This window comes from Eleutherodactylus coqui, chromosome 2, assembly GCF_035609145.1.
Source record: "Eleutherodactylus coqui strain aEleCoq1 chromosome 2, aEleCoq1.hap1, whole genome shotgun sequence".
In the NCBI taxonomy this organism is placed as follows: Eukaryota; Metazoa; Chordata; class Amphibia; order Anura; family Eleutherodactylidae; genus Eleutherodactylus; species Eleutherodactylus coqui.
Window position 1 is genome coordinate 103,550,064 of NC_089838.1, and position 23,180 is coordinate 103,573,243.

At 44.2% G+C, this 23,180-nt stretch overlaps 1 protein-coding gene across 1 annotated transcript; it reads right to left on the minus strand.

Annotated features, from left to right (window-relative positions):
- Positions 1-1,419: 1,419 nt before the first annotated feature.
- On the minus strand, positions 1,420-20,691 carry BNIP1 (BCL2 interacting protein 1). The gene is made up of 6 exons (XM_066591276.1): positions 20,558-20,691; positions 14,838-14,930; positions 13,058-13,149; positions 8,245-8,346; positions 5,328-5,446; positions 1,420-2,711 (listed from the first exon to the last, which is right to left on the minus strand). The coding sequence occupies exons 1-6, from the start codon at positions 20,639-20,641 to the stop codon at positions 2,518-2,520; spliced, it is 684 nt and encodes a 227-aa protein (XP_066447373.1). The 5' UTR covers positions 20,642-20,691; the 3' UTR covers positions 1,420-2,517.
- Positions 20,692-23,180: the final 2,489 nt, after the last annotated feature.

The window sequence follows — 23,180 nt, forward strand, 5'->3', positions numbered from 1 at the left end:
GCTTAACACAAACCTCATGTTAGATCAATTGTATAAATATTGTATATTTATATTTAAATGGGATTTTCCAACTTTTCATAAAAGTTTAGAGGGAGCAGAGATAGCTGTAGAATAAAGAAAACCCACTACTAGCCTTTTAAAATTTCCCTCACTCAGTTCCCTGGAACCTCCTGCAGCGGTCATGTGCCATTCATCACTCATGTGACCGCCATGGTCAGTCACTGGCCTCAGCGGTAGCAAGGCTAGTGATTGATTGCAGCCGTTCACGTGAATAGTGACCTTCACAAGCCTCCTACAGGAGGTTATGGTACGAAACGACAAAGAATGGAGCATCGGTTAGGGGGGCCTGGACGCCTATCTTGAGTGATACAAGATTATATGTTATAATCACTAACAACTTCAGAAGGGTTGATGATCCAGGGATTATTCTGATTGCCAAATTGGCGTTGGGAAGGATTTTTTTTACCCCTTAAATGGGGAAAATTGGTTTCTACCCCATTGGTGTTTTTTTTGCCTTCCTCTGGATCAACATTGGGGTTAATAGGCTGAACTGGATGGACATATGCTTTTTTTCGGCCTTACATATTAGGTTACTATGTTATTTAAAAGGTGTTTTTTTATTATTATTACCTATATCAGCTCTTTGTAAAATTTTATGAGAAGTCAGAAAACTCCTTTAACATAAATTATACTACATTAATTAAAGTCACTATTGTTTGTGCATTACAAATTTATGTCAATGTTGTATCAGTATCATGTCAGTACTGTATAGCATCCATATCTTAATCTGTATTTGACATCTGTAACATGTTATATGGTTGCTTAAAGGGGCACTAACTTTTCAGATTAGGTATGTTCTTCTATTAGCTTGTTTTAGCTACCACTGTAAATCACATTTGAATTGGCTACAACCAGGGGTCTCCCTTGCAGCTTCTCTGTCATTAGGTACAGAGCTTCTGTAGTAACAAGGACGGTTCCTTAGCAACAGGGAGGGAGCTATATTCAAAGGTGGCTCCTGTGCACTCAGAGGCTGCAAGCTGACAGATCTGCAGACACTGTGATAAGATTCTCCACAATCTCTGCCTCTCCTGCTTTTACCACTTGTGTGTGTGACTGTATTCACATTTAAATGGGTTTACTAACCACTTGGCCAAAATATATCTAAATTCCTGAATCATCCTGGGTAAGCAGTGGGGCGAGCATTCACATACTGCCTCCATGCTGATTGGTCAAGAGTAGAGATGAGCGAGCGTACTCGGCCACGCGCCTTTTTCGCCCGAGTACCGCGATTTTCAAGTACTTCCGTACTCGGGCGAAAAGATTCGGGGGGCGCCGTGGGTTGCAGCGGAGAGTGGGGGGGGAGAGGGAGGGCTCCCCCCTGTTCCCCGCTGCTACCCCCGCGCCGCCACACCTCCCCCCACCCCCCGAATCTTTTCACCCAAGTACTGAAGTACTCGAAAATAGCGGTACTCGATCGAGTAATTACTCAAAACGCGTAAGTTCGCTTAGCTCTAGTCAAGTGACAGTGTAATGCAGCATGGAAAGTAAGGGCAAGGAAGTGCAGGACAGTGAACTACTGGCAGAATGCTAGGCTGGCTACATGCCCCCTCCCTGAAAGTGTGTTGCAAATAGCAGAACAGAAGACGAATGGGGAAAACCACTTGAAAATCAAAACTTAGACATGAAGTAGAGTACAAACTCCATCAAATTAGAGGGTAAGGAGAACTTGGCGTATTTTAGAAAACTTGTTGAGAACTTAATCTTTAAGAAAAAAAAGTCACATTAATTTTTTTAACCTCCATTGAGTTTTATGGGAAGGATATGATTTAGCATCCTATACATCAGCCTGTGTCAACATATAAGTAAAAAGGTTTCACCACATAATGGTATGGTACCTAGTGTTCATCAAAAACATCCATTCTGTCTACCCATCAAGCTTTAGCTTGGTTAAGAGAAACTGACTTAGGCTGCCTTGTCTCTGGCTTGGAAGCAGCTTGCTGCAGCAGAAACCATTCACTCCTACTCTCTGGAATGGAGACTAGCCTTGTGGTGACCAGGACATGGACTCTCTTTCAGCTTGTAGAAAGTGGTACATAGCAGGAAATGATTTTCAGTGCTTCTTATCCATTTCTAAGTTTAGCGTCCCTTTAAGACATCCGTAAAAGTAACCAAAGTGGTTTGTAAACACAACAAGACTAAAGTGTTACTTTCAGTGGGAACCCCACCCCCACCCCCCATAAAACGTACCCAAGACAAACTATACATTTGCTTTCTATATAAATATCTCTTGAACTTTTCAGTATTCTAACCAATGTCTAAGCTGAAGTAACTGTATTTTTGGGGTAAAGATATATACAACGATTGTGAGGACTTCAGATTTCTTTGCTCTTTGGGTAAGACACGAATAGCTGTGCTAGAGGTACCCCACTGTGAATGCGCTCCTTTAAGGCATCTTCTGTTCATCATCACAGCCATCCTTATATAAGGTCCTGGGAATGCGTGAGCGCATACTGGCTGCTAGAAAGGAAACAGCCTTTTCTTTAGGATATAAAGTACAGTTGCTAAGAACAAGGCAAGTGCGAGAAAAATAAGCAACTTGTCCGTCAGTTCGCGACGATTATACTTGGTAATGAGTTTTCGCCCAAGCTGAATGGTTCCAGACATCGATTTGAACTCTTCATTGGCTTCCTGGATGGTTCTGGATGAGGTTGCTGAGAATTAATAGGAAATATATGAATTTCACCACAGCTTTGCAAGACATAGAAAACCTAAAAAGGAACCAGTCATTTATGTTATGCTGTCCTCATGGAGGGCAACTTAAAAAGTAGTGCTGATTCCAGCGGCCTGCAACCTATGGGATAATGTGCAGTACTTTTAAAAAACTTTCAGGTTGTTCCTGCAGTTCCCGTTAAGAAATGAGTCGCAATCACTGTGGGTGTGCGGGGCTACTGGCGAGTTCTTAATCCCTTAGGCAGGTTCCACACTGGCGATCGCATGAGATTTGTGCATTGCGGGACGCATAAATCTTGCAAGATTATGAACCCCAGAGGCAGCATCGCACCATATACTAGGTGCACGCGGACCAATGCAAGGTTTCCCCCATTGAAAACAATGGGAGAAACTCTGAGATCCTCCAAGGATTACTGCTTCACCAAAGTGAGGCAAGGCAGTTAGGTGTTACAAAAACGCCTTGCATCCGCTGCAAAAAAAAAAATCGCATGTTGGCGAGCGTAATCTAGGGCTGCGATTCACGGCCCAATATCGCACTCTCCCATGTGAAGTTAGCCTAAATGATGCAACGCTCTTTTGCCCCTCATTTCTGTTTTTTCCTCCCCATTTTCAGAAAATCCTAACTCTTATTTACCCAACGAGATAGGTGTCTGGGGACTTGTTTTTGGGAGATGAGTTGTATTTTTGAATGGGACGATTTAATGTACCATATAATGTACTGAAAAACCTGTAGAGATTTCTAAGTGGAGTGAAATAATAAAACAAAAACCAATGCCACAATTTTTTGGGGGTGGGTGGGGTCTTGTTTTTAACTTCATTCCACGGGTCAATCCGATCATGTCGATACCAAATTTACATTGCTTTTTTGCTTTACTACTTTAAAAAAATAAAAGTGTCTTTCGATAAAAATAAAATTATTTCCTGACGCCATCTTCTGGCAGCCATAGCTTTTTCACTTTTCCGCTGGCATAGCTGTGCAAGGACTTATTTTTTTTACATACAACTTTTTGACCCCTTTTTATTACATTTTTTCACTTGGAGACAGGGTCACCAAAAAGGCACAATTCTAGTACTGTGCATTTTTTTCTTAAGGAACCTTGTGTGGCACAGTGTGTTTAACCTTCTGAGGTTGGTAAAATGAGTACCCAGCTTGCTGGGGGGTAATAAAGTACCTGAAAGCGCTTTGGAATAAGTTAGCGCTATACAAATAACATATATATATATATATATATATTTTTTTTTTTTTTACAACATTCACCATGTGGAATAATTAATGAGTTACTTATTTTTTAATTTATTTTCAGCTTTTTTTTGTCCGCTTTAACTTGCAATCATTTGATTGCCCAGAGTATAATGCAGTACCATGGTATTACATTATACCGTGTTCCGGTATAGATAGGCATTCTATTTATCAGTCAAGTCAGCCCTGGGGGCAACTGAAGGGTACCTCGCAATCTCATTGTCAAGGCAACTGAAGGGTACCTCGCAATTTCATCATGGGGGTACCTACCGTTTGGGGCATTTAAATGCCAATGTCAAAATGTGGCATTTAAAGAGTTAACAGCTGCGATCAGCATTTGCGCCTGTTGCGGGCAGGTGTCAGCTGTCAAGGACAGCTGGCACCCACCGATCACAAAGCAGTGGTCGTTCATACTTAAAGGGGTTGTCCCGCGAAACAAAGTGGGGTTATACACTTCTGTATGGCCATATTAATGCACTTTGTAATGTACATTGTGCATTAATTATGAGCCATACAGAAGTTATTCACTTACCTGTTCCGTTGCTAGCGTCCCCGTCTCCATGGTGCCGTCTAATCTTCAGCGTCTAATCGCCCGATTAGACGCGCTTGCGCAGTCCGGTCTTCTACCTTCTGAATGGGGCCGCTCGTGCCAGAGAGCGGCTCCTCGTAGCTCCGCCCCGTCACGTGTGCCGATTCCAGCCAATCAGGAGGCTGGAATCGGCAATGGAACGCACAGAAGACCTGCGGTCCACCGAGGGTGAAGATCCCGGCGGCCATCTTCACAAGGTAAGTAAGAAGTCACCGGAGCGCGGGGATTCGGGTAAGTACTACCCGTTTTTTTTTTTTATCCCTGCATCGGGTTTGTCTCGCGCCGAACGGGGGGGCTATTGAAAAAAAAAAAAACCGTTTCGGCGCGGGACAACCCCTTTAAGACCACCGTTCTGTGCACTGCTATTCCATACATCTCAGTATGAGACTACTGAAAATAGCCAAGTACAAGTGGTCAGCAATCTCTTTGCTGTAATCAGCTCTACTCTCGTGCAAGAGACAGGAATGATAGTGTATGGACTCATGGAAGGGACACAGTGTTCAACTGAGCGCCGCTGCCTCTCTAGTTCAAAACTTCTGATATGTCACTAAGACATGTAGAACTTTTCGGCAACAATAGGTACAGTAGGCCAGCTCCCCAAACTTCTGATGATCACCTTTGATGATCCTGTAGGGAGTAGCTGTAGCGGACCACACAGTATTACAGTCCGCCAGGGCAGGAGCTTCCCTTTTACGGTAATCTCTACTCTGGCTTACTGAGAACAACCTAACCTAACACTCCCATCGTCATAAGGGGAGGGATGCTTACCTAGAGTATGCATGGCTACTTCACTCTGCTGCACCTGCTGGGACATCATTCGACTGATGCTCATCAGACTCTCTGTGATGCCACTTGTGGACTGGGCCAGATTCTCTTTTGTTACTTTTCTGTTGGAAGATAAAGATTGATAAAAATATATATTCAATTTCATTTCTAACATATAAATAATAAATATATTTGACTGAAAAGGTAAAAAAATAATACTTAAAAAGATATTGGCATGAAATCATTCAATGGTCAGCCCCATTTTGGTTTCCAAAAGTTGAAATACTGATGTTACCCAGACATCCAAAGGGCGGTTCACATTGGGATCTTACCATCCGTTAAGTGTATACGGTTTTAAAAAAATGCATCAAAACATATTCCTTGACGTATCCATTGTCTATAATTGATGAAATGTTGTTCAAAAGTACATATTTTTTAGTACATTTGCCCTCCCTTATTTTCATGTAGGTTTTTTCTGTTGGGGCAAAAAAGCGTAACATTGGAAAGTGTATGGAAACATGTATTTCTAAACATTTAATGCATACGTTTTTTCTACCCTCAAATGTTTTAAAAGGGGGGGGGGGGAAGTGTTTAACTACAGAATTTTATTAAGAATGAAAAAAAAAAAAAAAAGTTTACAGTGTAAACCGTACAGTTTAATGTAAAAAAGGGACACGAATATAGAGTAATGTATGGCTATTAGGGATGAGTGAGCGTACTCGCTAAGGCAAATTACTTGAGCGAGTATTGCCTTTTGCAAGTACCTGCCCGCTCGTCTCAAAAGATTCGGGTGCCGGCACGGGTGAGCGGTGAGGGGGGGGGGGAGGGGGGGGGGGTGGGAGAGTGAGAGAGAGAGATCTCCCCTCCGTTCCTCCCTGCTCTTCCCCGCCGGCACCCGAATCTTTTGAGACGAGCGGGCAGGTACTCGCATAAGGCAATACTCGCTCAAGTAATTTGCCTTAGCGAGAACGCTCGCTCATCTCTAATGGCTATCCATTTAAAGTATATGTTTAAGAAGCTGCAATAATACATACAATGCCAGGTGTTTGTATATTAAATGTACCTGTGATTCCTAAAGGGGCCAGCTCCTATCAAGCATGACAAGTAGGACTGCATGTGTGCCTGCCGGGTTATGTGCCAGAGTAGTAGTGACTACTGCCTCTATGTAACTCATTCGCACTCATGCAGTCTATTCAGTAAGGCCACTCTCACACATGCGCTTGAACAAAAACGCTGCATTTACTGCATTTTCAGCTGCGTTGACATGCATTTTTGACAGCGTTTACTGCAGTGTTAAAAACGTTGCCTTTTAAAGGGGTTGTCTCGTGGCAGCAAGTGGGGTTATACACTTCTGTATGGCCATATTAATGCACTTTGTAATATACATCGTACATTAAATATGAGCCATACAGAAGTTATTCACTTACCCCCTCCGGTGCTGGCGTCCCCGTCTCCATGGCTCCGTCTAATTTCAGCGTCTAATTGCCCGATTAGACGCGCTTGCGCAGAAGGGTCTTCTCCCTTCTGGGTGGTCCAGGCAAGAGCGGCGTTCTGGCTCCGCCCCCTTCTACGTGTCATCCCGTAGCTCCGCCCCGTCACGTGTGCCGATTCCAGCCAATCAGGAGGCTGGAATCGGCAATGGAACGCAAGACATCCACGGTGCACCATGGGAGAAGACCCGCGGTGCACCATGGGAGAAAACCGCAGTGCATCCCTGGGAAAGGACCGGCGGCCATCTTTGGAAGAAGTTTTATAAGTTGCTGAAACGCTAGAACGCTGAGTAGAAACCATCGTTAAAAGCCATTTACACTTGTGCATAGTAATGTTTGCTTTAGAAGGGGGACTGGGCAAAAAAAAATATTGCACTTTTGCCTCGAGACAACCCCTTTAAGGCATATCTGAAAAGCCCCATTAAAATCAATGGTAGAGTTTGACAGTGTTTAGCGCTGTGCTGAAAACTCAGCTCTTAATGCTGGAAAACAACGGATGTGTGAGTTCAGGCCTCATGTCCACGGGGAAATTCGGGCCTGCACGGATTCCCATGCAGAATCCCGCAGCAGGTTCCTCCTTTCCCAGCAGACATGAGGCCAAGAAAATAGATTATAGTTACCTGTCCAGACGCTGCGGGTCTCCCCTCTGTCGCGGACGGATCTTCTTTCTTTGGCCTGGCTGATGTGCTCGGCACGCCGTGCTCACTTTTCTTTTTTGAACTCCTGCTTTCCCCGGCACAGGCTTCAATGGACTGTACGTGCGATTCGCACGCCACGGAAAAATGACATCTGCAGGTATTTAATTACCTGCAGGTATCCAATGATTCCCTATGGGCGCAGATTACACATGTGGGAGACCCGCGCGGTTTTATCAATTCTATTCTGCCCGTGGATCTTGGGCCTCAGTGTTCCACATTCCTATGTAAAGCACTGAGCGCGGAGTGTTTAAACACAACGAAGTGAAGTGAACGAGCCAATGATGATTTGTATGCTGCCTGAAACTGGACAAACAAACCAAAAAGTGCACGATTCTCATTTGTTGTTGGCTTGTGTCGAAACCGAATAATTATCATACACTTTTGCTCGTTTACTACGTTACATCTAAAACGCTCCTTCAGTAATGGAGTCCATGCAGCTGTATAGTGAATGGCCATTCTTGAAGAGCATTTTAACTACCAACTAATTTCTTTATAAACTTTTTGAAATTAGGGGCAGCATGGGACCCGACATGCGAGTAGAACTGTCGCCCGTTGAAGTCAGCGTGCGGCACGAAAATCTTTTCAGCGTCCTTTGTGTGCGCTCAGCCATAGAATTGTATAGGAAAGCGCACGCACAGGACTTAGAAAAGAGTCAGACTTTCATCCGTTTTAGTTTACGGTGCTTTAGATACCCTTTAGATATCCTTCGCCATGGAAGTGTAGAGAACATACCTCTGCCGTGTAGCATCACCTCCGTCCAGAAGTTCATCCTTCTCAGAGTTATCTATCGCCATCTTACAAGAAAGATTGGCTTTCCTCCACACAGTCTGATTGCTAAAACAAAATGAAGATGTTGTATAAGTGATTAAACACAAGTTGGATTGTGAGGATATCACAGAGGCCGCACATACACTTCTCATTCCCAAACCCAACATCGTCTATATCGTTACTGCATCAGAGCTGCAATGCGGCCCACGGGATCTAAGTGGTTAAACAGAGTGAGGCGACTCCCTCTGTTCCCAATCAGCTTAATCCTAACCTTGATTTGAGGGTAACCTGGTGGCTGTCATGGCAGCCATAGCCCTGTCGTAGGTCTCCAGGCTTGTAGTTATAGTATACCGATTACCGGGGTGTGATAGAATGACAGCTGAAGCACAATACACTGCAGTACAGAAGAGATGACAGCTGAAGCACAATACACTGCAGTACAGGAGAGATGACAGCTGAAGCTCAATACACTGCAGTACAGGAGAGATGACAGCTGAAGCACAATACACTGCAGTACAGGAGAGATGACAGCTGAAGCACAATACACTGCAGTACAGGAGAGATGACATATTTGAATCACACTAGGTCACGAAGTTAAAAAAAAACAAAGTTACATTTTTAAAAATATATATAAAAAAGTTACAGTGAGCAGTGTAAAAGGAAAGCCTAGAAGACAATGGCAGAATTAAGTTGTTGTTTTTTCCCCCCACCCCACCTCACCTCACTTAAAAATGTGTTCTTCAAAGTTTTTGATACATTTTATAGTACATTAAAGAGAATCTGTCGGCTTGAACACGCTGTCCAAACCACAAACACCATGTTACAGAGCAGGAGGCGCTGAGCAGACTGATATATAGTTTTATGGGGAAAGATTCAGTAGAACTGGTACTTTATTCAATTATATCCCTGCACATTCTGAGCTGAACAGTCCAATGGGCGGAGCCATCAGTGATTGACAGCTACCTCCATATATGCAGCCATACACAGCTATTGCAGCGACCGCCACCGAACTACTGAGATTGTTCAGGACCGGATGAAGAGTATATACTGTCTCTATTTGGAATAAAGGGTTTTCAACTCTTACAAGCACCGAATGTCCTCAACATTGTAAAAAAAGAGGAGGGCAATCAGATCAGAAAATGCTCCCCCGTTGGGCGAGTGACAAGGCAAAAGCGCAAAGGAGTTGCGTAATTTACGTACGGTACAGGGGTTAACCATAAGATAAATTACTCCCCTATAGAGGAGGTAAATTAAGTATTGTGATGGGTGCTACAATGGAGCTACCATGGCAGTGCAAACTATTGATACAACATAATATCTGTTCTGCAGGAAGGAATAGGATATGTGGAGGTCAGACCAGGACATGGTTGTGAAGCTACTGGTTGGCCAATATATGTGAGCTAATGTAGACGGATTGCAGTTACCCGTGTAGCCATTAGCAAAAGCAGCATAACGACATCCAAAAAGAGAAACTATTAGTGTAGAATAATGCTTCATGGAATGTGATGATAACCTAAGGCTCCTCTGATGTATAGTCATACTACGAGGATCTAGTAGTAACAATCTGCCTCTTATGGGGCATAGTACCGTAGATCCCGTAGCTGCCTTGTCACCATGCAGGATGTAAATGGCTGCTAACGTCTAGGATAGAGGCTGGTAGTAATGCAGTTCATTGTCATATGATGGAGCAATGAGACTGATTGATACATCGATCACTATGTAACCAATACAAGGTACCGGAGATATACGTAGATCTGTACAATCCTTACACACAGTAAGAGAATGTTCACACGATGGAATCCAACAGGTTTATTTCGGCATGGATTCCGTATCTAGAACAGTACAGAAACCTGGGGGTAAGCTGCATATTACTGCTGTGTATCCCGCCATAGATTCACACACAGATTTAGCCCTTCCAATGGCGTGTGGACATACTTGGAATAGTGCGTAGAATGTCCGTAAGTCCGTAGGGGAACTAAGATAATCCTCTTTGAGACCCTGCAATAGGATTTAGATATTCCCCTGAGGCCTCATGTCCACAGCACAAGCGGATCCCAAGTGCGGAATCCTCCCGTGCCCGCAGCCATGGATATTTCATTATCTGTCCGGAAGCGGTGCGGGTCTTCTCTGTTCCGGACGGATTTTCTTTACTCTGCACAGCGGATGTGTGCGGGCGCACCGGCGCAGTACATTTTTTTATTTATTTTTCTAAGTCTCCTACTTTCCTGCAGCACGTCTGCAGTATCACAGTATCAGCTGTGGGTGTGCCGCGGATCGGACGGCTTCCATTGACTTCAGGAATCCGCAGAAAATGGAGAGGCTCTCCAAAATGTTTCCCTCCAACTCTAACTTCTGTTTTCACAACTGTGGGGACCCAGGGACCTCAGCACTTATCCTGCCATTCTGCCTAGTCTCCCAAACACAATGGAAGAGAGTCGAAAAAGTATTAAATTCCAAACTTGGAGTCAGGATTCAACCTGCCCCATGGTCTGAACTTGTGAATGTGGACATAATAGGCCTACCTAAAAAGCATTGACAGGTCATGGCGCACATTGTATCAGATGCTAAGTTGGGCTAGAGCAGTTAGTTGGAAGTCCTCAACTATCCCTTTTCCTAATAGCCCTTTTAGGGCTCATGTCCACGGGGAAAAGAAGAATTAAAATCCGCAGCGGATTTTAACTCTTATCCCGCGCGCGGATCCGCACCCCATAGGGATGCATTGACCACCCGCGGGGTAGATAAATACCCGCGGATCGTCAATAAAAGTGATTTTAAAAAAAATGGAGCATGAAAAAATCTGGACCATGCTCCATTTTCATGCGGGTCTCCCGCGGGGACGGCTCCCGCGGGCTTCTATTGAAGCCTATGGAAGCCGTCCGGATCCGCGGGACACAAAAATCACATTTTACTTACCCGCTCCGGTTCTTCTCTTCGGCGCCGCGCCATCCTCTCTCAGCCGCGGCCGGATCATTTTGCTTCGGCCCGGCGCATGCGCGGGGCACGTCACCGACGTCATCGTGCACATCCGCCGAGCCGAAGAATGAAGATCCGGCCGCGACGAGAGAAGATGACGCCGCCGCGAAGAGAAGAAACGGAGCGGATGGGAGGTGAGTTTATTGTCATTTATTCTTCTTTTCAGCCCTCATGTCCGCGGGGCAGGAGGGACCCGCTGCAGATTCTCCATGTAGAATCCGTAGCGGGCCCGATTTTCCCCGTGGACATGAGGCCTTAGACTAGACAATTCTCATTTGAGCAAGCGAGTGACGTCCCCGCTAACTCATTCGCACTCATGCAGCCTGTTTAGACAGGCACATACATCCTTAGCTCGTTCAAACGAGAAATATTAGGTCCCAGTATAAGCGAATACAGGGACTGAATGATCAGCATTTAAACCCAAAGATAAGCGAACGAGCCAACCATGATTTTTATGCCTGCAGATACTGGACGACGAACGAGAAGAGAACAATTCTCATTTGTCGTTTAGTTACTGGCTCGCGTTTAGACGGAATGATTATAGATTATCATTCACTTTTGCTTGTTTGAACGATATTTTGAATGATAATCATTCCGTCTAAACGCAGTAGTAGACCTTAGCTGAAAGTAAAGAGATCCAAAGTTTTGAGAAGTTGAATAGAATTGAAAAGGAGCTGCTCAGGTTCGAGGCCACATTGGAGTGGAACTCTAATGGATTTAACTCTAACTACTCCCCGCTCATACTATTCATGTGGCCTTTGTAGAGGTTGTTGTTAAAGGGGTTGTCCCGCGAAAGCAAGTGGGGTTATACACTTCTGTATGGCCATATTAATGCACTTTGTAATATACATCGTGCATTAATTATGAGCCATACAGAAGTTATTCACTTACCTGCTCCGTTGCTGGCGTCCCCGTCGCCATGGATCCGTCTAATTCTGATGTCTTCTTGCTTTTTTAGACGCGCTTGCGCTGTGCGGTCTTCTCCCCTTCTCCTAGGTCCAGGCACGAGCGGCGTTCTGGCTCCGCCCCCTTCTACACGTCATCGCGTAGCTCCGCCCCGTCATGTGTGCCGATTCCAGCCAATCAGGAGGCTGGAATCGGCAATGGACCACACAGAGCCCACAGTGCACCATGGGAAAGGACCTGCGGTGCATCGTGGGTGAAGATCCCGGCGGCCATCTTGGTGAAGGAAGAAGAAGGAAGAAGGAAGACATCGCAGAGCGGGGATTCGGGTAAGTAATATGTTTTTTTTTTTTTTTAACACATCCCTTGTGGTTGTCCTGCACCGAACGGGGGGGCCTATGGAAAAAAAAAAAAAACCGTTTCGGCGCGAGACAACCCCTTTAACCCGTTAACCATTTGCTCTTCTATAACAACAGGTTTCTACTGGATCATCCCCAGTGTAACTTGATTTGCATGTTTGACTGTTACCTTCTTGATAATCCCGCTTTACAGGAGACTCATTAGTTTCTTAACTTGTGCTCTGACTTTGTGCAGTTAACTGTTCCCAAGTTGTGGGACTTCATTGTCATTTGGAAACAGTTTGGGGGAAAAAGTCTCATGAAAAAAAAACAGAATCCCTTGAATAAGTAATAGCATTCCAAAGTTATGACCACATGAAGTGACACACCTGATTTGAAAAATTAGGTTTGGTCACATAGGACAAAACTGGCTTGAGAGGCAAGTGGGTAGAGGGGTTGTCCTACTTCTATCTATTGATGACCTACTGTCAGGACGGATCATCAATAGCTACAAGTGGGACAACCCCATTATGTTACTTACATGAAGCAGACCTAGTACACACCTGAGCATCTGCTTCTTGTGACATTCCATCTCCTTCAGCAACGCTTGCTTGTCAGACTCCTTGTCCTGTTCTTTGGCCATCTGCTCCAGATCCTTAAGGAAATACAGAAACCATTAAAAAAACAAACAAAAAAAAACCTCATAAGTTGCCCCAATTATAGGTGCTTGCAGTCTATTCTAGTCCAGGCAGTCTGAATGGGACTGAGCTGCTCTTAGGCCATGTGATTGCTGAACGTGACATCACACACATGAAAAAAGGTCACGGGACTTACAAAAGCCTCTTCAATCAGTTTGATCAGCAGGGGTCCTGAAGGGCGGACCCCACTGTTGTAACATTGATTGCCTATCAGAGGATAGATTATCAATATCTTAGTGCCAGAAAACCCCTTCCCGCCACGTGGCGTAACTGTACGTCCTGGCAGGGAGGTACTTAACGCAATAGAACGGACAGTTACACCCTGGGGATAGCGCGAGATCATAAGACATCCTGCGCTATCCGGCAGTGGGAGCCGGCTGTCACCGATAGCCGGGCCCCCCCTACAACAGTATGGGTGCATCGGGACAGCGCCCCCCGCTGTTAACCACTTCCCTGCCACGATCTATGTAGATTGTGGCATGTAAAGGTTCACAGAGGGAGTGCGCTCCCTATGTGATGTCATCGGACTCTTGCAATGTAATCGCTTAGAGCCCGACGGGTTGCCATGGCAACAGGACGCCAGCTACAGGCATCCTGCATTGCTTTATCATAGCGATCATAGGTGCTATTGTACAAGTCCCCTACAAGGACATAAAAAGTGTAAAAACAAAACAAAAAAAAAAGATAAAAATAATGTAAAAAAAAGAAAAATGTAAAAAAAAACTTTTTTGTGCTTTTTTCCATATTAGTATACATTTTTTTTCTTTTTAATTAAAATCCCACGTATTTGGTATCACTGTATCCGTAACGACGCGTACAATAAATTAAACACGCTAATTATTTTGCACGTCAAAAAGCGGAAAAAGGAAAAAACGTTTAAAAACTGAGGTAAAGTGCTTATTTTTTTCATTTTGCCTCCCAAAAAACTCAATAAGTGATCAAAAAAGCCGTATGTTCCCCAAAATGATATCCATAAAAACTACAGCTTGTCTCGCAAATAATATGCCCTCACAGAGCTCCGTCCATGGAAAAATAAAAGAAAGTTACAGCACTTTGCAGCGATTTAGAAAAAAACAATAATTTCCCCCTCCAAAAAAGGGTTTTTATTGCGGAAAAGTGGAAAAAAACTAAAAAAATATAAGAATTTTGGTATCGTTGTAACTGTACCGACCCACAGAAAAAATGTATTGTATCATTTATGCTGCATGATTAATGCTGTAAAACAAAAAAAAATCTATGGCAGAATTGATGCGTTTTCTCTCCCTGCTATCATAAAAAAATGTATAAAAGTTTTACAATATAGTCAATGTACCCAAAAATTGCACCAATAAAAACTACAGTTCATGACATAAAAAACAAGCTTTTATACGGCCGCGTCGATGGAAAAATAAAAAAGTGATGGCTTTTGAAAAATGTAGATGAAAATCCGCCAAAAATCGTTGCGTCCGTTAGCCCAAAATAGGCCTTGTCCTTAAGGGGTTAAAATCCGCTACATTTCATGATCCTCCCGAAAACACCATAACATGCCGATCAGTTGGTCAACACCCCTAATATGAAGGTACAGATGTCCCCCTGGTGGTGTGCGGCTGCGGCATTTGTAAGATTTCTGTAGAAAACCCCCCAGAATGATTGACTCCCGTCCTACCTGGATCCGCAGCCTCAGCAGATGGAACTTGTCTTTGACTTGCGCATTGAGATCGTTGAGGGTAGTTATCGGACCGCCACATTCCCGGATGTCCTGAGAACAGCAGAAACCAACAAAGTGTCACCATCCCCAACACTGCGGGTTACAGTAGTTGTGACTAAATATATATACGCTCTAGGATACCAGAAGGACTCTTGATGCGATTCTTACCACGGGAGGTGGTGAGTTCTCCTTCAATGGAAGTCTTCAAACAGAGGTTGGACAGACATCTGTCTGGGATGATTTAGTGATCCTGCATTGAGCAGGGGTTGGACCCGATGACCCTGGAGGTCCCTTCCAACTCTACCATTCTATGATGCCCACCCCTGCCATCGTCTTGCACGTTCTACCTGGCATCTCTTCCAGCGAGCTTGGGGTAAATACAGGAAGTGTGGGGAAGGAGAGGGCAGGATATATCACCCCACGGCTCGATCAGAGGGTAACAAGGTTATATCACCCCCTTCCATAATGAAAAAGGTCAAATAAAATCACTTATAGAGAAGGTTTTTTTAACATGCACATTAATGCTGTGTCCACACGGGGGCCGAGGAACGTCCACGGCAGAAGAGCCGCGGCAGGCCGGCCTCCAAATCCACACCATTTAGTGCTGATTCTGAAGCGGGTTTTATCGCATATTCCTGTGCAGAATTCACCCCCTCATTGAGAGCTCCGCAGTGGAGATGGCGATAAAATTGACATGCAGCGGAATTAAATTCAGCGCCACCAGTCAGTTTCCACACAGGCGTTGTGCGGATCACTTCCGCAGATTTTGGATGAGAGTTTTTGAAATCTCATTCATTTTGCTGCTACTGCAAATGGCGCAGAATTTCCGGTTGGCCCACATGAGAATTCTGGCAAATCTGGATTCTTGCCTAAAGACCCATTTACACGCAAAGACAATCTTTCGAACGGTTGAAAGATTGACAGTTTTAGCGATCGTTTTGCATAAAGTGTTAATAGACACTAATGTCCATTAACACTTTATCAGCTTCATTTGAGTATTAAAGAGCCTCCGGGAGCTGTTTGCAGAGGACAGCATGTAGTCTGAGCTCTGCCCACAGCTCCACTGTTCTCACACAGCAGAATACAATGTAATCTCTGACTTCCGTGCAGAACACAGCATGCGGTCCCTGTTATCTCTCTCCAGCTGAACAATGGATTTCAAGCTCACTTTAAAATCATCGTTCAGCCAAAGATTGAGCGATTATTGCTCATATGCCATCGTTTGAACAAATTTTGAGCGATATCGTTGCGTGTAAATTGCATTTTTCTGACCATAGAGGAATGCCCTAAAGCCCAAAGTGGATCTGCCACATAATCCATAACAAACATCCAAGGTTTTATAGATGCAGTAGATCTACATGCGATTAGCCCACTGCACCCCCGAACAGTGACATGAAGGTTGAATGGAGCGGCGGTCACTCAAGTGTTGTGCCACTCTATTCATTTCAATGGGGCTGACGGAAATAGAGGACTACAAGCGTTTAAATATCTCCAACACTCTCATTGAAGATTAAACAGGCTGTGTGACCGCCACGTCATTGCGGGGAATAAGTCACTGCGTGAGAAGGATAGGTGGACACGAGCGCCCCATTCATGGGATCGTTGGGACTTTCATCCCTACCAATCAGACATTTATCACCTAAGTGCTAAAAGTCAATTTTGGAAGCCTCCTTAAGGCCCCTCAGGCGGTATACTGTACCCTCATCTACTGGAGGGACTGCTAACTTCTGTGCCTTTTGTTTGTAGACTGGACTTTAACCTTTTCCAATCCACTGTTTGACGTCTTCCTACATTCTGATTGAAGCCTGTGCAGCTCTGATATTGGAAGACTTCCGGCAGGGTATTCTTACTGAATTTTGCCAGCCGCTTGGTTGTCGGGGGGCCTCTCCAGCATGTCACATACTGCAGTACTGGCTCTAGCCAGCAGATGGCGCCATTGTATAATGACAGAAAGGGAAAGCCCCCTAGGAAACCCCGAATCCAAAATTGGATTGCAAAGGGTTAAAGCCTTGTTCAGACTACGGAATTTTGTGAGGGATGTGGACACGGCTGCCGAAGCCAAATCCATGATGAAATCTGCTTTATCTTAGCATTTCGTTAAATCTATGAAAAGCACTGCTGCCGATCCTACTCCCTGCTCTGAGAAAATGAATCAATTTCTGGTGTGCTTTTGGCATGGAAACCCCCGTCTGGTTATAGACCATTGTGATAGACCAAATCTGCATTCACCGGTCAGATGTGCGATGACATAGCCATCTTTTTACTATATAGTTGTCCTATACAGATGCAGAAAATACAAATTTTAACTTTCAGAGGAAAAAAAACTAGATGGTTTAGATCTCTACATTGCACCGTTCCTCTGTTATTCCTCCTGGAAATCTATAAATTAACACGTGGATGCTACATGTCATCTAGTTAATGGGGCGAGGCGGTATAAAGTCTGATAGTGGTAGCATTGACCAAACTGCATCTGCAGATCAGTGTGACCTCACAGGGATGTAAGTCAGACGCCGTAATGTGGGCACACTTTAGCATCTGTGTTATAGGCACAATTCCAGGTCTGATCATATATATCACGATCTGAACTAACAGCATTATGTATGTTATGTGAAATTCATTGGTGGTAATTAGAGATGAGCGAACTTACCGCATTTTCCGAGTAACCGACTACTCGGACAAAAAGATTCGGGGGGCGCCGTGGTGAAGCAGGGGGTAGCAGTGGGGAACAGGGGGGAGCTCCCCCCCCCACTACCCTCTGGAACCCCGCGCTCACCCCTGGCGCCCCCCGAATCTTTTCGCCCGAGTAGTCGGTTACTCGGAAAAAGCAGTGCCCGAGTGCAAAAACGCCCAAACCGAGTACGCTCGCTCATCTCTAGTGGCAATATTAAATAAAGAAGAAACATTTTTTATGTATATACACACACACACACCTCTTCGCTGCCCCCGTCCCTCAGTGATTTACTGGGTTTGCAGTGGTCACATGACTGTTGCAACCAATAGGAGCTCCACAACTGGACCTGCTGGGGTTTTTACATTAGATGCCCATGTGACAGCTTTATAATATGGTCACTAACATGCGTCCACATTACTGCTGTCTCAGTTTGCCCTTAGGAGATTTTCATTCATTGCTAAAATTCCAACTTAGGGCGCATTTGCACACAAAGATGATCGATCAAAAGATGGCTTTTGAGGGATCATTTTGCATAAACTATTAATTGGTACTAATGACTATTAGTACCAATTAGTAGTGTGTGAGCTGCCGAGAGTTGTATTCTGAGAACAGCAGGTGGTCTGTTCTCTGAATACATTCCCTTTATTCTGCTGCAAGGCTGACAGTTGAGAAAATGTTATCAGCGCTCCCCGCAGAGAACACAGCGTGAAGTCCCTGCTATCAGCTCTTCTGCTGAACCATGGATTTTATGCCGAACATGAAATCATCATTCGGCAGAAAAGTGAAACATGGGCACATTTACACCCACCGAAGTACTGCAATGTATTATCATAGCTTCACAGTTTTAAGTTCTTCTACAGGGACATTTTTGCGCACTTTCCTGTTTATAAACAATTTTTTTTTTTAAATTAGGTATCATTATATTTGTAATGTACAAAAACTTGAACACACTATTTATCCTGCAAGGGAAAAACTGTGGGGAAAAAAATCCTAAATACGAAGTCAAAATGCTTATTTTGTTCATTAGGACTCCCCAAAACGCAATAACTGTGATCAAAAAAGCAGTATGTACTCCAAAAATGGTACCAATAAAAATTACGGCTCATCACACAAAATACAAGGACTCACAGAGCTCCGTCAAAAGAAAAAATAAGGACGGGATTCAACTTTGAATGCAGCAATGTGAAGAAAAAAAAAGTTTTTATTGTGCAAATGTGGAAAACCCTAAAGAAAATTTATATAGATGTTGGTATCGCCATAATCGCTGTATAACATGTATCCCGTCATTTATGCTGCATAATAGACGCAGTAAAAAACAGTGGCAGCATCGAGGCATATTTTCTCCATACTTACCAAAAACACATAATAGAAGTCTTACAATATGCCGTGCTTCCTAGAAAATACTTATTTTGGGGATGTCTTATAATCCTTCCCGCTGCTCTCTGACGCAGTTACCACAGTCCTTGGCCGCCCACAGAATGTCGCTTCCTGGTTATGGGATTCATAAATCCCGCCTCCAAGAAGGGATGGCTGTAATTGGTTCTTCGACCGCTGATCAGCCAATCAATGCAGCACTGGATGAACCAATCACAGCCATGGTGTTGTGAGTGCAGGATTTATTAATTTGTCAAGCGGCGTTCGTCTCAGTGGAATCTCTGCATCTATAGTGGCGGCTTCTCTTCACTTTGCAGCAGACATCGCTATCGCCGCCGGAGATGCAGAGACTCCGCTGAGACGAACGCCACTCAGCCACTTAATAAATCTCGCCTCCACAATGCGATGGCTGTTGATTGCTTCTTCAACTGCTGCTCAGCCAATCAATGCAGTGCTCGATGAACCAATGAGATAGCTGTGTTTTGGTTCATTCAGCGCTGCATTAATTGGTTATTTGACCGCTGCTCAGCCAATCACAGGCATCACTTCCTGGAGGCGGGATTTATGGACCAGGAAGTGACAGTGTATCACCGGCTGAGGAGAGTGGGAACCGCTCCTGAGCGACCTGCCTGAGCCTGCTAGGTAATGTAATCCTTTTTTTAATGCAGAGTAACTAGGGCTTATATTCAGGGAAATACGGTAGTATATGTACCCAAGAAATGGTACCAAATGCACTTTTTGGTCACCATGTTGCCAAGAAAAAAATCTAATAAAAAGCAATCAAAAAGTCATATGTATGTAAAAATGGTACCAACAGAAACTACAGGACGTACCGCACACAACGAGCCCTCACACAACAGTTATTGTGCGCAGAAGATGGAGACAAAATAATTTTAAAAAATTAAATATCTGTAAAAAAATATATAAGTAGTACAGCAAAAAAAAACCAAAAACGATACAAGTTTGGTATGGTAGTAATCGTACTGACTCATAGAATAAAGGTATCAGGTCATTTTTGTTGGAGTTTGTACGCCGTAGAAAAAAGATGCACTGAAAGATGGCGGAATGTGTTTTTTTTTTGTCCATTTCTCTCCACCTATAATTTTTTAAAAAGTTTTTCAGTACATTATATGGTATAAGAAATATCACCATTGAAAAATACAACACGTGCCACAAAAAACAAGCCCTCATACAGCGACGTCGATGGATAAATGAAGGAGTTACGATTTTTTAAAGGGGGGAGGGGGGAGGGAAAAACGGAAATGGAAAAAAGCAAAAAAGTGTGGTCACTAGGGGGTTAATGTACGCTTCCAATGAGCTGCAGTAAATGTCACCACCAGTAATGAGCTCCTTGCTGGGCTTCATCCCAAACCGGGCACTGTGTCCCGTGCCAGCTTAGAGATGCCACATCAGTCCTTCTGTATCCCGGGGCGGGTTGTCCTTCAGGATCCTGGAACAGTTGGGTGACAGCCATATCGTCCATTATGACAGGTAAAGTGGCTGCCAGCCAGCCCTCCTACCAACAGACAACTAATACATGGGGGCAGACATACTACTAGTCACCCATTCATTGGTGGTATGATGTCAGATGAGGAGCTCAGGGGGCACCACAGCCCCGCACCCGCCTCTGTACCTGGATCAGCGCTTTGATCTCCAGATCGTACTTGACGATTTCCTGGTGACAGATCTCGACGTGGACATCCCGGGACGCCGCCATCGCTGTTGTTCTGCTGCTACGGAGCGCGATGTGGCCCAAACACGACAAAGTGAAAGCTGTGCCGTGTGTTTTTTTTCCCCTTAACCTGTACTCTACCGCCATCTAGTGTGGAAAGTGTTGTATGCAGCATCTGATCACAAGGAGCTGAAGTGCGGTGCCCGCGACTATCACCAGGGCTCAGCACGGGGGGACTTTGGGGAGAATTGTGAAATTGTCCAAAAGGAAATCTGTTTTAGTTGCCAGTTGCCCATAGCAACTAATCGCAGCACAGCTTTTATTTTATATATTGCTTTGGTAAAATGAAAGCCGGGCTCTTTGGTTGCTAGGGGCAACTAAAACAGATTTTCTTTTACACTGTTTCATTCATCTGCCCCATTGAGTTTTTATTCAGGCTTGTGTAATGTTTGGTAATAAATAAAACACTGCAGAATTAAATGTATTTGTACCTGTGGTCTGCTTTAACCCCTTAATGACACGGACCCTTTTTTTCTTTTTCCATTTTCGTTTTTTCCTCCCCCCTTCAAAAAAATCGTAACTCCTTTATTTATCCATCGACGTCACTGTATGATTGCTTGTATTTTGCGGGACGAGTTGTATTTTTTAATGGTGCTATTTAAAGTACCATATAATGTACTAAAAAACGTTAAAAAAATTGTAAGTGGAGTAAAATGAAAAAAACCCCTACATTTCGCCATCTTTTAGTGCGTCTTGTTGCTACCGCGCACCAACGGCAACAAAAGCGAAATGATAACTTTTTTCTATGGGTCGGTATGATTACTACGATACCAAACTTGTATAGGTTTTTTTTTACTATACTCCTCTTTTTTTTCAAAGACATTTAATTTTTTTCAATTATTTTCTGCTGTCATTTTGTGCGCGCAATAACTTTTTTATTTTTCCGTCGACGTAGTTCAACAAGGGCTCATTTTTTGCGGGATGCCGTGTAGTTTCCAATAGTACCAATTTGGAATACATACGACTTTTTGATCGCTTTTTATTACGTTTTTTCTGGGAGACAGGGTAACTAAAAAAGTGCATTTCTGGCATTCTTTATTTTTTTCTTTTCGGACAACGTTCACCGTGCGGGGTAAATAATGAACTACTTTGATAGATCGGACTTTTACGGACGCGGCGATACCAAATACATATTTTTATTGTATGATTTAGATTTTTTAAACTTTTACAACTTTTTTTTTCAATTAAAAAAACTTTATTGATCTTTTTTTTTACATTACTTTGAAGTCCCCCTGGGGGACTTTAACATGTGATGCTTTGATCGCTCCTGCAGTATGACGTAATGCTATAGCATTACGTCATACTGCTTTTTGACAGGCAGTCTTTCAAGCCACCCCACGGGGATGGCTTGATAGGCAGTCTGGTAAGGCAGCCCTGGGGTCTTTCATTAGGCCCCCGGCTGCCCTGACACCTGCACGGCTCCCCCGATCTCACCGTGGGGGGGCCGTGTGGGACGTTCGGGGGATTTAAATGCCGCTGTCAGAATTAACAGCGGCATTTAAATGGTTAATAGCCGCGATCGGCCGCGCGGCCGATCTCGGCTATTGCCGGCAACCTCTCTTCGTACATACCCCGCCGCTCCATGATGTACCGGTACGTTATGGAGCGGGAAGGGGTTATTTGATGACCTATCTCCATCAGTAGTAGATGGATGAGGGGTCTGCCGCTCTGACCCCTGCCCAGCAGCTGGCCGGTGTGAAATGAATGGAAGCAGCGTGCTGCGTCCTGCGCCTCTCATAGTCACATCCTGCCCTGAAGAGGAAGCATAGGACAGCGCAGCGCTCACATTCGTTTTAATGGATGGTAAACCAATGTCACCCTTGCTTCTTTTGACCATTTATGACATCCTACGATCAGCTGATAGACAGGGGTTCCTCTGTTCATTAGTTAACATAGACCAGAATACCCCTTTAGGGCGCCTACCCACTTGCGATTTTTTTTCCTTTGCGTTTTGCGTTTTTTCTGAAGAGCAAATAGGATAGAATGTGTTCTTGTCCACTTGCGTTTTTTTTTCGGTCCGTTGCAATTTTTAACATAGGAACTGTCAGTTGCATATGTGTCCTTATTTTTCTCTTAATGCACCCATGATTGTCAATGGAAATTAACGGAAAAGGCGCGAAAAAGCCACAGAAAACGCGCCAAAAACGCACGGAAAACGCTGCGTTTTTCACGCACGAAAATCGCAAACGCCAGTGGGTAGGCGCCCTCAATCTGTGTGCACCAGGGCTAAGGGGACAGGCGTCCTATCGACTCTATTTCTGCCTTCCAGTGTGCACAGGGCGCTACTTTACAACTAAGACCCCTATGGGACCAGTCACATGGTCTGGCATTAGGATGCAAGATGCACCTATATCTCCAGCTGCAGAATCCACAGGTCTAACTGCAGCTTTTAATATGGAATTGCAGCAGGTTTAACCATTTTCAATTTAGCATCCCAATCCGCAGCAGCCTGCAGCTTTTGGCTTAGAATTTACTGCAGTTTGCGAAGCATCGTGTGTCCTAATTCCGGGAACATACCGTAACC

Excerpts from the sequence above, each read along its gene's own strand:
- BNIP1 (XM_066591276.1), bottom strand. The coding sequence starts at position 20,641 with ATGGCGGCGTCCCGGGATGTCCACGTCGAGATCTGTCACCAGGAAATC. Across the intron at positions 14,931-20,557 it reads AGATCAAAGCGCTGATCCAG|GACATCCGGGAATGTGGCGG; the intron begins GTACAGAGGCGG and ends TGCTGTTCTCAG. Across the intron at positions 13,150-14,837 it reads TGCTGAGGCTGCGGATCCAG|GATCTGGAGCAGATGGCCAA; the intron begins GTAGGACGGGAG and ends TATTTCCTTAAG.